General features: G+C 42.2%; 1 protein-coding gene across 1 annotated transcript in view; it reads right to left on the minus strand.

Annotated features, from left to right (window-relative positions):
• Positions 1-4,376: 4,376 nt before the first annotated feature.
• The window catches only part of KBTBD12 (kelch repeat and BTB (POZ) domain containing 12), a 29,397-nt gene continuing 15,775 nt past the window's right edge, over positions 4,377-17,998 (minus strand). Inside the window, exons 4-5 of the mRNA XM_010160912.1 lie at positions 16,435-16,632; positions 4,377-4,546 (exon numbers count right to left, since the gene is read on the minus strand). Coding sequence (XP_010159214.1) covers positions 4,377-4,546; positions 16,435-16,632 — 368 coding nt within the window. The remainder of the gene's footprint in view (positions 4,547-16,434; positions 16,633-17,998) is intronic.

Consider the following 17,998-nt stretch of genomic DNA (forward strand, 5'->3'; position numbering starts at 1 on the left):
ACTTAAAAAGCTGTAGGGAGAGTCACAGAAATTTGCAAAAGAGTAACTGAAATTCTGACCTGGTGATTCAAAGCATTGTGATTCATGAAACAAATTTTCAGAGGAGCTACATAAAGCATTAGCAGAGCAGCCTGTGGAAGAGACCACCACTGTAGCTAAGACAGCAATCACTGGCTAAACAGCTTATTAAAAGAATGTCATTGTCTTCCAGATTAGCAGAAGAAAAATATAGATCTTCACAAATATCTTTTAACATTAGCTTTAGCATTTGTTCTAAATACTTTTCAAGCAATCAAGTGTCACAGAATCACAGAATGATTTGGATCTCATTACATATTTCAAGTAGAGGGAAAAAAATAAGATGAAGATCCAGGGCCAAATCCTTCTACATCTGAATCCTCCTTAAGAAGAGATGGGGAGGATCATTCCATCCCACCTTGGATCTGGTGCATGTTGTAACATTCTGGGCGCACATATCACCTCTGTTGCCAGTCTCTCGGTTTTGATGGTCCCTCAGCCTCTTTCCTGGAGCATATTTGGGAGTGCTGGTAGAGGAGCTGTCAGCTCTCTGTGCATCCAGGCAATTTTCTGTTGGCAAATCAAGGCTTCCTGCATGACACAATACAGCTGGAACCCAATGCAGAAACTGCCCCATAAATTTCAGTACTGCACACATGCAACGTGCACATGTGTGCTTGCCTGGCGCAGGCAGGGAGTGCACCAAGGCAGTCATAGCAGTGCTGTGCGAGGAGGGGCAGTCAGATGCCTGGTCGTTCATAGATATGGGCAGCTCCTATGACCACATATATGGAAACAGAGATGAGACATCTACAGGGATCCTTATGAAATCAGTTATCCTTGGGCAATTTCAAAATAAAACATTAGCTGGGGATAAAAATGGAGAGCTTCAAGTAGTTTTTACAGCATTTCATTTTTTGCTTTACTCCCTGTGTGCCACATGACCAGCTACCTCTCCAACATTTTTCTTCATATTTGGCAACTAGTGATGTACTTCAGCGTTTCAAGGGAAACTAAAGTGTATGCCTTTCCTTAATAATCCCCCCATTCATTTAAATAGTCGGTAGCTTGCCAGCGCTGCTTTGTTTGCATTTCAGAATTATGGATGATGTCAAGACAGCCTTGATTAAATGCTCAGCTAACTACTGCTCAGACGGGAAGGGGCTGAAGTAAACTGTGATTTCAGTGGGACTCACAAGCTTGGAGAATGCATATTCTGTAATATTTTTTTTTTTTCATCAGGATTTGTAATAGACGAAATTAAGATTCTTAAGGACTTTCCCAGCAATGTGAGACTACCCATGGACATATCAGACATGTAGTATTCACATATACTCTCAGAAGGATTTTGGCTGAGCTCTCTACTACTCACAATAAGCGTGCTTTCTGCTTTTTCCTTCCTTCCTCAGTCAAGCTTTCATTTCCAACTATTGGTTTAGAAATTGTAGTCACTCCAAGGGCAAACCACAAACTTGGTGGGGCCCACACAAAATTAAGTAGTGCCCCCATTCTAGATATTTAATCCAGAAGAAAACAATTCTCTGCTTGATATATTGTGCTAGATGTCCAGACTTGGGCAGAAGCTGAGACACAGACACACAAGAGTCCCTGCTCCCTGTGGGCAGCAGGAAACGTGAGGGCAGGTCACTAGCTAGCCGTGCACAAATCATAACCTGTTAACTGCCCACTACAGCTCAAGCTAGCTGATTGCAAGGCCAGTTATTAAAACATACACAACTGCTCTCCTCAGTTGTCAAGACAGACCTTCTCAGAGTACATACTTTCCTTCCATCCAGCTCATTAAATATCAGGCTAAAAAGTAAAACATATGAAGTGGGAAAGAGACAGCCAGCTCACTACTGGAATAGAATTTTAATAGAGGAATCTCAGCTGTGTTCCACATATATGTTCAAATATAACTAATGAAAGCCTGAAAAAGTTCTCCCTTCTCCCCTTGAAATATTCCAGGTAGACTGTCTTTGAGATATTGAAATCCAGTAGATTACCTCAGGCTTTAAACCGCAGGAGGATTTGAATTGTCAGGAACAGATCACAGAACAGAGACTGAAGACAAAAAAAAACCCTTTAAAACATTCTTCCTTAAACCAAAAAAGTTAAAAGAAACAAAATCAGTAGATACAGTTGCAGAATTTGGAGTTTTACAACGAAACACTTAACTGATGCTCAAGAGCATTGATTCCAGCTGCCTCGGGAGGTCTCTAGAGAAAGATTCTAGAGCTCTCTAGAACAAGATTACCTTTACCTTGCAGTAACAACAAACGTTAAAGAGTTTCCAATATTGAAAAGTTAACTGGAAGAACTTTCTACTGATTTTGTTTAACAACTTATTAAAGCAGAGTTTGTCTCCTTGATCTTATACCTACAACAGTGTTTAGTGACTAGAGAGGTTAAGACTCTAGGAGCTGGCTGCTGATTTGTACCACTGAAGTTAATGTTTATCACAACTCTGTTCTAGACAGAAGATGACCTACCTGTGAACAACAGAAAAGAAAAAGAACGGATGATACAGAAATGATACTAACCCAAGGGTATGTGTTTAGGCTGTGACACTCATTCTGCTTGGGGAACATAAAGGGAGACAAGAGACAGTCCCTCACCAAATCCCTTGCTGGCTGAGCAGTCCTTAGTGTCCTACTATAGTTATCAGGTAAACTTTAGTGACCTTCCAGCTAATTGTTTTTATATGACAGCTTAATATTCCAACTGGACATTTTAGAGAATAGATCATGAACCAGAAAAGTCAGAATTGGGAAAGGGGTTTTGGGCCACCCTCTCCATCCCTCTGCCATAAGCACTGCAGGCAAAAAAAAAAAAAAGCCCAAAACCAAACCACAAGAAAAACTGAACAGCTGGTATTTTTGCAGCCTAAAATGCAATTGAAAAAAGAAAATAGAGATGCTTTGAAGTGCAAATCCTGCAAGTAAGTACAGATGAAATACCTGATGGATTCCCCCATTTCTTTGCCAATTATTTCCTTCCGGTTTTGTTGCTGCTTTTGTAGCTATCAAAAGCAACTTCTTGTTGGCAATGACCATTCTGGTACTATATCATAGTTTACTCCTGGTGTTTGCCACTGACATTCACTCTGCATTGCAGCATACTATCATTTGCAATTTTGGCCCAAGAGCACAACTGAGATGTTCAGTTCTCTTGTCCATATGGCCCAGGCAGTGACAGAGAGATACACTTCAAGGTAGGCACCAGAGAACTGGTGAATCGTTACTGGTAATTCAAATGGGATAGCAGTATCTCTAACCTACTGTCTTCAAGCCCTATATAGGCTAACACTGCCTTTAGAAACACTAAGTATTTCTCATCCCTGTGATTATAGCCAATTTTGTCAGTAGTGAATTTACCTTATGCTACTTCATTAAAGCTACTTCTATAAAAACAGCTAGTGTTATATAAACATTTATTGTTTAACACATCTATCCTTCCCTGTAACTGCAGAGCTGGTATGCAGTTAATACTGTCCTCATTTAATATATCCCCTTCTCCATCTCTCAAAGGAAAAGGGTTTTCTAACTGAGCTTTAAGATTCTGATCACACCAGACCTTGTAACAGGTAGGATCTATGTGAAAATTTAGGATTCTTCTTGTCTTTGGTACAGACTACCTACAAACCCTGCTGGAAGACTCGCCCGTGACTCGTTGCCAAAAGACTGGTTTTCTACTAGCACAGGCTCAGCTCTGTTGGCAAAGACAGGATCTCTTGACTATCCTGCCTGTGGGTTAGATAATGTTTGCAGTAGCTGGTGTACTTGGCTAATGAACCTTGGCTAATGGTTTTTCATTTAAAACAAACAAAGGCTCTTCTCTGCTTTCCCTCTGCTCCCGCATCAGTCAAGTACAGTCTGGCCCTTTGGTACAGCTGGACTGGTTTTCATCAGCTGATTTAATGTATTTCTCAGCCTCCTCGATAGCTTAGTAGCACCATGTGGGATGAAGAGCAGAGGAGGGATTCCCCTGGCTAGTTTTCTTTATATATCATGCTCTGCTGTGAAATGAGCCCTGGGCTGCCACTGTGCCTGTGAGGCAAAGGGTTGCAGAAGCCTGAGCTGCATCCCAACGTTGGAGCTTGCACAGCCAGATGGAAGGTGAAGAGCCACATGCAAAGGCTAGGCAACTTCAATTTTCAATCACAGAAGTCCAGAGTACCAGTACTAGCAAATTAAGCACCGCCTGAGAAGCGCAGATCAAAGGCAATTCTGTCCTTAAGCATGTGTTGCCAGCTCCTCTCTGTGGGACTCAGCTGTCATCCAGAGCCAATGCAGCATTTGTGTCTCCAAATTCTTCAGTTTCTGCAGAATCTGGAAGCACTGAGAGTCACTGAACTTCTATTGGTCCACTAAATCCGGGGGAGGAGGGATAAGATCCCTTGGGTTCAGCCTGGCAACAAGGCAAACATCATAGCTGTCGTGCATGAGGACGTTGATGGCCACCACGTTCCACTGGTTCTCCCACGTATCCAGCTCGAGGATCTCTTTGGTGATAACTTCGTGACGAGCTGAAAAACAGAAGCAACAACAGCAGGTATCAGGAGTCAAGGCAAACAGGATCAGAGAGGTTTGTGCAGTTATTATTGTGACTCTTCCTTAAGGTGGCAATGAAAAGGTAATTTTTGTGGTCCTAACAGCTACACTGTTCGAAGAACATGCGAGTTGCCAACATCTAGCTAGCAAGTGACACAGTGCAGAGGGAGATCTGCACAGTGTTTCCAGCCCTCACGCTCTGGGCTCCAGGTGCAGCTGCAGGGACAAAAGCATGAAGTGCTCCATCTTGGTACAAGTATGCAGGTGGCATTTCATTGTGCAACCAATTGTCAGACGCTCATCTCGTAAGGACAGAGTATTGCCTATTGTTTATGAGTGTGCCTACATGCAGCGTGCTGTCTTTTCTTCGCCCGACTAAAACGCAGCTCTCAGGCTGCTGGAAGTACTTCAATACTACAGCTTTTCTTGGGTGCGAAGTCTGGACATCCTGCGATTTGGGGAGAAATAAAGACCGAAAGAAAGCTCCAGGGATTTAAATGTACTTTAGCTGTTCTGAAGTGCTGAGGAATTAGTCATGAACAGTCAGGCTAGAAGAATGCCATTAAATCACAGCCAATCTCAAGACAAGAAGCTTTTTACTGCGACTAATAAAAAACAATGAAAGAATCACCATGAAGCAGAGAACCATAGCTGTCAACCAACAATGCTGTTTTAAATTTCTTGTAAGAACACAAAACCTTTCTTTGCTAACAAAAGTCCTGAACTCTCCAGCAATTGTTACTCAAAGCTAGTTTTGCTCTTAAAAATAAAAACTGTCTTTCATTTGTGCCCACTTTTTCTTTTCATCTTAAAGTTTCCTTCTCGCAGCAAGTAACCTTAGTCTCAACTTTTCTTAGTTTGAGCTGAGGACATGCACGTGCTTTGCCGTCAGCTTCCTTGTGATGAGTTTCTGGACGGATGTAATAGAAGCCAGGTCTCTGAGATTTCCAAGCACAGACGCTTCACAGGTACCTGGATAAGAACCATCATAGCAAGAAACATGGAATACTCAACACTGTTTTATTGAGTCTTAAAAGACTAGTGACAGGCTAAACTTTACAGGGTCCAGATGGAGGTTCCCACTCAGCTAACCCCTCTAGAAAGCATCTTTAAAAAACAAACTAACTAACCACCCCACAAAAAACCCAACAAACAACCCTGTCCTTCACCTCTATCAATTGCATCTCATTGTTTGCACACTGCCCTTCCATGGAAGCGACAGCAAAGGACTGAAGAAGGGGAAAAGGATGAAATACAGAAGAGCATCCAGAGGCATATATTGTTTCTCACATTGGAAACACAGGCCACATATCCCTCCAGAGGACAGCAACCCTGGAGTTTAGTAAGCCCGAGATAGTGCTATTATGGTTTAGGTTCCATGCGAAATTGGCGTTGATGTTATGATGATGCAGTGCCATGGGATTTAAAATAACCTGAAGGCTCCTCTGCAAGTAGCTTCAGCATGTGGAGAGGTCAGATAGAAACAAGACTTCTTCCCCTCCCAGGACATGTTTCCTTGCTGAGCTGATTTGAAATAGTTCGGCTTACTACAGGTCCTGCACATGCAAGGGAGTAGTGGATGTTTCAGCTTTATGTAAATTTCTGCACATTTTTATCACATTTATCTGAGGAAACCACTCACCAGCCATTCACCACCTCTGCCCCCTCTCTCATCTGATAAGAGTGCAGCACAGTGTACCTACCCCACAGTCCACAGCTCGTACTCATTTTCCCCTGAGTTGTGTCACAATTAATTGTGGTGTAATTTTTGTTGGTCTAAAGCCAGACCTCTGGGACTTGCATAAATTTCTAGGTGCTTGCTTAAGTAAAATTTGGGTAAGATTTTAGGATTTAGCCTCATCTGAATAGTCCTTGTTCCATTCCTTTCCAGGGTTCACAGAAAGTGAAACAATAGCCATGATGATGATGATTTGTGTGTTGAATCCAGACATTAAATAATGTTACTACATAGGAAAGTTGCACCCATCCAAGAGAGAAGACAGCAAACTGCTGAATAACCCAGTTACATGTGAAGAGAGAAGGCCTGACGGACAAACTGCAAACAAATAACATGTGTCAGTACCAGCAAAGAGCTCATTTCTCTACAGCCCCTGCAAGAATGAACAGGTTTTTCTAAAGAGGGAAACGTGGAGACACAAACTGACCTAAGCAGTGACATGGGAGGCTCCAGTCCCTGTATTTATTATTAGATCATCTCCTTTATGCAATAATTTTTTATGCCTGGATTTTCTTTGGCATGGATGATGACAAAAATAAGTTAATCAGAGGGGAAAAAAAGAAATCAAACATTGGAACCGAGACATTCTGTGGGTGATTGCAACCCTTCAGAAAAAAATCATAATTAAAACATCAAAGGCAGATTCAGCAACCCCTACTTACAAGCCTTGCTGTGTTTTTTCCTGACCCTGGTGACTCACAGCCTTTAGTGTCCCTTGTTTCCCTTTTCTGTGGGAAGTTGTAACTGGTTTTGTTCCACTCTACAAATTCTGCTTTTTAGCACACGGAGTGTTAGTTAACTCTTAACCCTTGGGAGATAAAAAGACCATGTCTTCGGAATAAGGGAAGCAATCATTTTTCTAGTCTTATCTTGTTTAATATGAAAGGAAGCAGCAACCTTTGGATGAGAAAGTTTATGGAAGCAAAAGCACTGCTCAAAATACAGCCATACGCCAGAAAAAATTACATTCCCCCCTCCCCACACCCCTTTTCTTTTAAAAAGATAAATGAGTTAAAACACCTCATCCTGTTTGTTTTAATTTTTCTTTGGTAGGACAATAGAAAAGGTAATGTTTTTCAAAGAGAATAGCACCTTTGATTCCAGGCTGCAATGTTGGATTTGGGCTTTAATCCAAATAAACCGTTTTAAGACTGAAGGTGCAAATAAGTCCAGATTCTGCCTCATTGGTTCACCTTATTTAACTGCAATTTTTCTTTTAAAGACAATATCTTAGCAGCCAATATGCTTACAGGAGAATAACATGACATCTACAGAAAGAAATTGGCTGTATTACACAGATTACCCACTTAAAAAGCTGGACCACAAAACTCCCTGTCGTACGTAGCATTATTCTACATCACTTACCAGCCTTATCCAATGAAAGGATTTCACTCCTTTCCAAATGCTTTCATTTTTTCCAAAAGTGAGGTAGCATTTTACTTCACATTCTTGTTTAACTGTGAGAAGTTTTAATAAACTTTCTTTATGTTTTTCTGCATAGGAGTTAAACTACTTTATATTAGAATTATTCAGGTAATACAAACTTAACCCTAATGCAGACCCTTTTCAAGCAGTAAAACAGAGTTTACAGCAGTATGGTTTATTCTTATTCAGGAAAGAAAAAGGCCAAACCAGCACAGGGAACATTAATTCCAGCATAAATTTATCCCCACTAGAATTGTGGTATTTTAAAAGAAAGTTAGAGCACTTTTGGTACAGTCATGCTTTTTTGATGTACAAGTGCAGACTGAAGGCCAATGCTGAGCCTACAAACGCATCTTTTCTCTGTGAAAAAACTTGAGTTATACCTGAAAATGTTTAATTTATAAATACTACAATCGTATTTCATTTATGCATATACAGTAGTCTAAAAGCAAAATGAATCTGATCTTTTAATTCTCTTGTATATTCTGGTCTGTAAACAAAACATCTTCCCACAATTTTTCATATGAAATTTCTTTGTGCAGAAAAAAACAATGAAAAATATTAATTTTCAGTAAATGATTGCTTACACTCCATATCCACAAATATGTTTTCTCTGTATAAGATCTGTTTTCAAGTATTATTCAGTCCCCAAATATGACCAGACTTCATTTTATGTTGCAAGTTTTCTCATGTCATTTGAATCAGGATTGACCATAAATCAGGATGAACCATTCTTGGAAAGACCCCCAGTATGACTGCAGGCAACATAAATATTTGATCTGCTTTTTCTTTCTTTTTTTTTTTTTTAACTGCATTCCATTTGTGATTTGGAGACTGGGGGGAGGAACCACTTTCCCTGTGAATATAGTATTTATTACCACTTTTGGTCTTGTTCAACCTTGCTTTCTCTATTCTATTTGGAACAGAACATTCAGATACAAGTATTGTATTCTGGGTTGGGAAGGTTAAAGGGAGGCAGATGTAGAAGAATTAAGCAACATGCTTAATAGGTAGAAAATCTATAGGTCATCCAGGACTACTAACCATACAGCTATTATGTTGGTAAGCCAATACTAAGAAATTCACTCTGCTTGAGCTTGTTCAGTGTCCAGAGCATTGAACTGAAAAAATCATGCTGGATTTTAGTTCCTTGGAGTTAAATCTACTACAAGTTTGCTGAAAGGGGGTCTATATTTATTGTTTCTTACAGAAGCCCACTGGCATCGGCTGGTCTACTTGCCTGCATTTTAGGAACAGAGAAATAGGATTATGGAGGTACCGAGAGCGTGTGCCACCTCACAGGTCGTGACACCTCTGCACGCATCGGTGCAGGGCAGAGGTATCCAGAGCGGTTTTGGCCAAGCCTACTAGCTGTGGCATAGCTCTGCTGACGTACTGGTACGTGGCTGGCAGTACCTGAGCAGGTTTACTCAGAGCAGGGCCAGACACGTTGGCACAGAACCACCTTGTATAGCGGGGGCAGTCCCAGTGTCACATCTGTCCTTGCCCATGGGCTCTGTGCCCTGGGACATCCTCACACCGGTGACTTTCCTGGGCTCCTGCTGATGTCGGTTCTCAGGCTGTCACTGCACCTTTTCCTTTCCAGTTTGCGGTTTCCTAACATTCTCAGTCTTCCTTTGCCATAAATCAGTTGATTTTAAAAAAGGCACCAGACTTGTGGTGGTTAAACTGTTAACTGTGCTCTTCCCTTCTCATGGAAAAAAGCACTTGAACATCACAAGGTGCTTGCCAGCTCCCCAGCAATCCCCAAAATGTTTGCTGAGGTGTTTCTTTCACTGGCTTCCCCTGTCCTTCTGCCCTGACAGCCATCCCAGGGCTGCCTTGAAGCTGTTCAGCCTCCACTGCTGGTTTGTACCTGGTTTTGTATGCCAAGGACTGTACCAGAGATGAGAGAATGATTTTAGACATCTGGGACTAGCCTCTGCTACTTCTCTTCCTCGCCACTAATAGCTGCTTTCATAATTACATGATGTGGAGTTAGGCGACTGGGGAATTCACGTTTGTGTTGCAATGGGATAAAAGTGCATTTAGATCATTACCACCAGATGTCCTGGCTCCTCATTTGCAGTAAGAAAAAGAGTAAGTTCATCAAGTCTGTGGCCTTCAATCCCATTTGCCTGTGTGAGCTGCCCCTAACTACCAGCCTTGCTAGCATAAGGCAGCCAACAGCCCTCGTGGGGTCAAGTACATCCATCATCTCTGCCTGTGGGCAGAAGCAGGCAGAGAATACACAGGAGAGGGAACTTGGCTTGGCTGTTTAACATGCTGTCCAGCCTTCGCGATGTTAAGTATCAAGGCAGCGTATCCCACCAGACACAGCATAAGCTGGGAGGCAGGTTGGGGCTTGAATTTACAACTGTGGCAGATAACTGTTTTCAGAACACCTGCGTGGAGCAAGGTAAGACACTCTCATAGGACTTCTATCCTCTTGCTTTGCTCTGTAATTCTTCAGGACCATAGTTTCATGACCCACCCATTCACTCACAAATCAATATATATTAAAATTAAATATATATAAAGAATGGGATGGTCTACAAGAAGGAGCTTCTAATTCAGTTACTTCAACTGTTTTTCTTGGGATTGATCCAGCTACTTCAGCTTTTAAAATCTTTCCAGATTTTGCCTGTTGTTACAGGCAAGGCCTGTTTCAGACACAGCCTTACAAACGATAGTCCTGCCTGCGCTGCGGTGACAGCAGGGTCACCCGTTACGGTGGCAGCAGGATCGGTGCTCTTGAAGCCAATGCACCAGTCATAGGAGTAAAAACTGCCTTTACAGATCAGAGTACGAATCACCCGTCTCAGACCATCCTGAGATACTGCTTCTAAATGGCTTACAATGGGTTAATACATTATTAATAGAGGAGATAAAGCATGTTTAGGCTGTATGCATGACAGGCAGTTATGAACACAATAGAAGATGTCATACATGGCTACAAGCCATGTTTCTAAACAACCTATTGACCTCTTCAGCAATTAATTAAAATACATTAAAATATCTATTAATCATTCATTAACCCTTTATAAACTATGAGTCTTAGGAAGCAGCATGACTGAATTACCAATACCGTGCTGCCAGCTCTCGAGTCAAACGGAGATCTGAAACACGAAGGTGCCGCTCCCCGCAGTTCCCCTGACCCACGTTGGCCTCGTTGGCTGTAGCTAATGAGCAGGGGGTAGGTGGGCAGCCCTCCCTGGGAAGGCAGCAAGCCGAGGTTTCTCCCGTACGCCTGTTCCGGACAGCAGCCAGCCAGCTCACACCGATGCTGGGGAGAATCAGGCGAAAGGTCGAGGAGCATTTTTGGGGGTGGACAGGCTGGAGAGCTGTGTCAGCGCCTGCGGCCGCAAGCAGATATCTATGCTGAGCGAAGCGCAGGGACCCTGAATCCCTTTCATTGGTGGGAATATTTATTCAAATGGTAACAACTGTGGGCAGGAGAACTTTAATTATTCATCGCTGCCCAGTAAATTTTAACAGAGGGAAACTAACAGTGCTGCAGATCAGCAGCCTGGGGTTTGCCCCTCTGCTTTATTTAGCTGGGAATATGGGAAGGTGCTGGAGAAATGGGTTTTGTTCCAATCCCTCAACCCCCAAATTTCACAAGTGCAGTATTCGCTGTGCCTGACTTCTTAATATGTCTAAATTTAATTTGATTCCAGTAATGTTCCATAACCACTCTAATAAAAAACAAGCACTAGAATGGTTCTCCATCTAAATCACATAATGGAGGAGACGAGGGGGAACAGCCTTTATGGGAGATTAGTCAAAATAAATAACTATTAAGCTAGTCCACTCTCAGGAGAGGATGGCGTGGAGATACAAACTCATTAGCTCAGCTGGAATACAGTAATTACTACATGGTTCTGCACTGCCGCAAGCAGCGCCACTTCTATTCCAGTGTATGGATTGCAGTTTATGTAAATGAGGAAGAAGCAGCCAAAAAATGAATCTAGGGTAAGTGCCTTTATCTTTTTTGTAGAATTGGAATTAAACAGCAAGTAGGACTCAGTGTCACTATCACCTATCTTGGCTAACAGTTGCAAATGCAAAATTGGCATTCTTGCATTTTGAGTTCATAGATATTTCTTCCCTTTCCCCTTCCCCCGACTGTAACACCACTTTAGTGAAAAATTAACTTCTGCTTGGTATCTGTAAGTAAATAACAGAACAGTGTTGAGCAGCTCTGGTCCCACACACGATGCTAAACACATTACAGCTTCTTTCAACCTATACAGTAGGGAAGCAGTACGTATATCTTCTCTGCTATAAACTCCATCGGAGATGGAAAACCTGCCAGTTCAGAGAAAGACAGTTCCACTTCAAGTGTGCTGTTACCTGATGATCGTAAGACCAAGTGATACATGCTGCTAATAGCAGACCTGTTAAACATTTTATTATTTGCATTGAGGTGGTTGTTCCTTAACTTTGTACACCAGCTGATGTCACAGGGGTACACAGTAAAGATTGCATTCTAATTAAAATCATCAAGTTAAAAAAAATCAACTCTGGATTTGAAGTTATCAATTCAAATCTGTGAGACAGGCACTTGGACAAACATCTATAATCTGAAACTAAAGCTATAAGCTCCAGCCCCCCAAAACCAAGCTACAAGATCTGTATTGTGCAGCAACAATGCAAAGTGAACAAACATGTGCCTGCACAAGCTGACAGTGACAGCAGATGACATGGTCCCACTAAACAGGCACACTCTTGCCTTCATTATTTTCACCAGAAAAAAATTATTTATAATACTCAGGAGCAGTCAAAAAGAAAGGGAACCCAATCTGGCAGGCGTTTTATGAGCGTGTAACGCTGCATACCTGAAGAGCTGCTGCTCACCTCCTCCAGTGAGGCATGCTAACGAGGCTGCTGCCGCCACGCACGGGCTAGCGTTAATAGCTGCTGGCCCACGCGGGCGGTAGGGTTTAGTTCTATGTAAAGGCAAGGGAAATAAAACATGTCAACAAGAACATTGCACAGTTGGTCTGCAAAGGCTGATTTAAAATCCATAGTTACAGCAGAAAGTGCGGCAACATACTTTAACAATTAGTAGAAAGTTGGCTACTGTGCATTGGGTCCCTCTGAGTAGTCATACGACGGCTAATGTTTTCGCTCCATGCAGAACTATAAACTAATGGACAAAACCAACCGTTTTAAACAGTTCTGGGTATCTTGATGACTGCTGTAACACTGCTGACAAACGACAGGCAACTTTCACGACACTAGTCTGTCTGAGCTGAGCGTCAGAGACAAGCAGATTAATGGTTCCTATGTGCCATAAGAGTTTTAGTAGAAAATAAGATAATTTGTATAAACTACTGGATAACAGATGAAGTTTTACAAGCCTTGCTAAGGAGGAAAAGAATTCAAAACAAGAAGTGATTTTTTTGGGTACTTATCATGATCGTAAGAACATAAAACATACAACCCAGAGGTCTCAGAGTGGTTTGTACCATCTAACCATAGACACCAAGTTCCTGACGTGCTTGCCTTTGGAAAGCCAGGTTAGAATCCCTCATATGCTTATCAAAACATGGAGCATTAAGGGACAACAGAGGTCCTCAGGGTTCTAAATTGCCTTCTGTTTTTTCAGAGCAGATTTAAAGCACCAGGGACCCGAATCTCCCCCCTGGAAGTGCCTGTGCTTCTCCATATGCTGCAGGCAGCCTGAGGTCACCAAGGTCTTAGTGTAGGCACTCCAGAGAAGTGTGTAAACTTCAGCTGAATTAATCCCCTTGCCCTTTCATGGCCAGGCCTTGAGCAAGCTCCTAACTTGAGGAAGCCTCAGCAGGAGAAGCCTTTACCAACACAGCTCAACACTGATTAACATCCCTTGCAGTTCAGGGGAAGCTTTCTCTTGGTGAAGCTTGGGCACACGGAGTCCACTCATCCTTCAGAGAGACTGTGCTCTGAGTTGTTGAAGCTCTACTCTTAGCTCTGCAAGCTGACTTCCTTCCAGAGACTCTATGTACCTGTAATATCTCTTCCTCTGCTTCTGAGGATGCTGTTAGGGCTGTGCCACTTGTCCTTCTTCAAGCAGATAAAGATTTGTGAGAGGCAATATATATGGGATGGGAATCCTGCCATCACAAAACTCCAAGTGTCATGCGGTACTCAGAAGCTATGGCAGCTGAGCAGTACTTATCTTTTCATCCAAATGTAAGGCGCTCTGTGCAGTTGACAGCTGCTTTTCAGCTTGGTGTTTGTGTACAGAACCTCTGATCTGTAATTATCCGTTTAGGTCAATACTCGTGCACAAAGGCATACATGTCACATAAACGAGTAAAATTAAGATGCAACAACACCCTTAGTAGGTCAACTTGCTGGATCAAGACTGGGATTAAACAAATGCAAAGTTGAGGCTGGGGGGTTGGGGACATGTATAGTATATAGGGAGCTGGTTGCAGCCCTTTGTATACACTGGCTAAGACTTTTCATTGCAGCAGTGCCTTTGGCTTATTTTCCTTTTTTTTTTTTTTTTGAGAAGCACTCATTCTTGAATGTTGACAGCAAAGCAGGCGGAAAAGCCAGAGACTACAGCTGTGCCTCTAGCTCGTTCCAAAAACTCCACTTGGTGGAAACTAAATTACAATGTTTTGTAAAATTGGAATATCCTCTCTTGGTTGCATCCCTTACAAAAACCAAAGTGGCATGCCAAGAAACCCAAAAGACTGAAACCAAACAAGCACATTCTAAAATAACTCTATCTGCTACTAAAGCAGCAGCAGCACATGCTGTTCTGTGAATATCTCTAAGCTGCTGAGCAGCTGTAATTGTGAAAGGGCAGTCAAGCCACCCTCTCCAAGCTCCTATATGACAATAATAACCCCTTCTCCCTTGCTCCACTCTTCACCCCAAAGAGCAGATCAGGCAAGAGCTCTTTCCAGCGTGCAGCAGAGCCAGGGAGAGGGGCCAGTTAGATAACCTCTTGAGGTTCAGCATATGGACTCCAGACATCTTTTTCTTGATGATGGTAACCGGGAGTTGTTATTGTTATGAAGATTTGGAAAGCTTTTTCCCTTGAATAACTTGAAAGTCATGTTAAGAAGCTTGTCTTTAAGGCACAGTTTCCTCTCAACACCTCAAACATTTGGATACACCTGATTTACAATTGAGAGCAAGAATCTTATTTTGGTTCCCTTGTGAATAGACATCATAACAAGGTCTAACAACACAATCACATAATTTTTCTTTGCTAGTATACAAAACGCATGCATAGGGGGTCAGAATTCAGGTTGCACAGGTAACTACAAACCAGAATTTTCTAACTCAGACTTCTTGTTTTCCAATCTAAATAACATTTATAGTGCAGGGGAGTTCTATACATAATTATATAGATTGCAATATTACAGTCAGGAATCAGAACCCCATTGTGCTGGCATTATACAAACACACAAAAGATGGCCGTCTTGAAATCCACAGGGGGACATTCAACCTCTCCCAGTACTACCACACTTTATACATGACTCAGTGACAGAGTGTGGTGGTATTGTACAGAGGGTTTTTTATGGCTCTGAAGCTATCTTATTCAAAAAATCTCATACTAAACTGTTAGTCATCTTGAATGAAATTGCTTCATTTGCCAGTGCAAATGAGCAGCCTTTTGAGATTTGTACCCACTAACTTCAGGCTTTTGCCTAATACTGCTGAGAAAAAGACAACTAAGATGGCACAATGTTTGCTATGGAAGCACAATGATGTATCATAACCATAATTGTTCTGAAGTCACAGAACTTCCATCAGAGATGACAGGAGAAGATGCCTGTTAGAGAGCTGCCCTACAACTGTTTCAGGAAGCAGCTTCCTCAAACAGTAGCAAATGAAGGGAGTTTTGAAGGAAGGCGAGTTGTGAACTACCTCATGAAAATCATCATTCCAAAATAACAACAGCTTTAAGTGTAGCGTTTGTTATACAAGTCAGTGCAACAGGAGTCAGTGTAATGTGAAGGACACGTCACCCAGTGATACCACATGGCCATTCCTGGGCAGCAGTGAGCCTGGCGTGACATTTATTACCAGTGGATAATGCATCTGTGTTACTGCTTTCTCCCAGAAAGGAAATTGGTGTAGCAGCTGCTATACAGCAGGAGAGTTCAAGTGCTTATCTTTTGAGAGACTCTTTGCATTTATGATGAAAAAAAATAATGGTTAGTACTGGAGATTTGGATAGAGCCAAGCACAGTTGGGAGAAGGAATACTTAAAAGGAGAGAAGTGGCCACGGGGCTAGGATTATTTGAAATCACCAGATCTGGAATTTTAGTCTCTTTGTACCTCATTAAATACACAAGCTTTTTCAACACTGGTTATGATAAGTAAATAGGCAGAGCCAGATAGCTTGGCTAAGGACAGATGGATAGTGCCTTAATCTTCAACAAATATGTCCAAGTTCTTTAATGTCCATAACACACTCAGCTCCTGAGTTGGTAGCTCTGGATATAGATTCAGACAGGCTTCATGCAAGTCAGAAATATTCTTAATTTTTTGTGTTTTGTTATGGGAAAAAAAGCAAAGGTCAAAGAGAACCCATTTCACATTGACATTAGGAGCTGACAGTCCAAAGGGCTCTGTGGTTCCAGGACATGCCAGTGCCACGTGATAGGGCTGGTCATCGTCAGGTCAGTCTGTGTTCAGTGAAATTGATTTCAGCTACATGAAGAACATCATACACGTTTTAGTACCTGCTCCATGAAATCCTCCACAGAGGTACAGCTTCCCTTCCACAGAGCCTGCGCTGGTAGAGTTTGTTCGTAAGGACAGGAGGGGAGAAGGCATAGGAGGTCCATTCCTCCAGAAGTCTCCATCGGGGTTATAAATCTCCACGGCATCTAGACATTTCCGTGTCTGTCCCCTGTCACGACCAAGGCACCCAATTCCTCCTGCAAAAGACATGTACGTCAAACATCGCAGTCCCAGGCCCTGCTGAAACGCACATTGCTGGCTGCATATTTTTTGTTTACATGTCCTCATCTCCCCCCCTTTCTTTTCCCTTTTGCAGCTCCAGAAATTTGTTAGATAGTAAACGCAAAGCGGAGGCTGCTGCACGTTATCTACAGACGTCAAAGCAAGATCCTCTCTGAAGGTTTGTATCGAAGGACAAGCGGCATGCCTTCTAAAAGCCAAGGTACTTTGTTTTACTTTCTGACTATGCAGTAGAAATTGTCATAATTACTTGTTCTGTGTGCTGGACAAATTGCTTTATTATTGAGTTGCAATGGATCAAAAGTTGTTCTCCAACTACTGTTAGTGGATCACACTTGTTAATCAACAACCAGTTGGGTTTTTTTTTTTTTGCAGTCTTTTCTAAGAAAAAGATTACACCTATTTCTTAACGGCAATCAACTTCCAGAAGCAACCCATCCAATATGCAGGAATGTTAATTGAGTTATTTGTGAGAAGCCCTGCTGTTGGAGGGTTGATTAGGATGCCTGAAGTTGGTGTGAGTGTGCAGGATTGAAGCAGATCCCAGTTCTCATTTGCTGGGACATACTGCAACAGGCTGCAGACATACCTGGGATCCTAGTGCACACTGCAAACACTGTGCACTGAAATCACAGTGTAAACATTGCCTTTCCAAGTCCTTTCCAGTGATCAAATCCAGATTTTGAATTCACAGCCTTCAGTTCTCAAGAATTAATATGCTGACGTACCCCTGCAGGTTTCCCATCTGTGCCAATGGACACAATACCCTGTAATGAGCACTGATGGCATGCTGAAGCAGTTCTTTTGTGCATGTGTGTGTATGTGACCACTTTTAAATATAAAATGACAGTAATATGCAAGCAATTTCCACATGAAGGCTAGCTTTCCAGATACAAGTGTAGGACTGCTCCGTTGTGCAAATCCAAAAAGCATTGTATGGCGTGTAATTGCGTCCTTGCGTATGCAAAGGGAAAGGACTGCAAGTATAACCTCTGCAAGGTTGGTGAGGCTGGTTTTAAAATATATTCTCCCTAGTGCTGTTGAGCTGGTCTGTCAGAGAAATGAGCCCCTAGTGCTCAAAGTTTTACTTGCATATAGTTTTCCATCTACCTCTTAAGACGCACTGCATAACTTTTTCAACCTTTTGTGCATTCTCCAAAGGTATTTGCAAGAGGTAGCAACATGTAAACAGGGACTGTAATGCTTTAAGCTTGCTATCACTGTATTCCTGATCTGTACATGAGAGTCAGGGAAAGACAAGATCGGTTATGCCTGTATCAGAGCAGCAAAATTAGAAACAAATGCAGTGCCCATTATCATCAG

The sequence above is a fragment of the Eurypyga helias genome, unplaced genomic scaffold, assembly GCF_000690775.1.
Source record: "Eurypyga helias isolate BGI_N326 unplaced genomic scaffold, ASM69077v1 scaffold43381, whole genome shotgun sequence".
NCBI classification, from domain to species: domain Eukaryota; kingdom Metazoa; phylum Chordata; class Aves; order Eurypygiformes; family Eurypygidae; genus Eurypyga; species Eurypyga helias.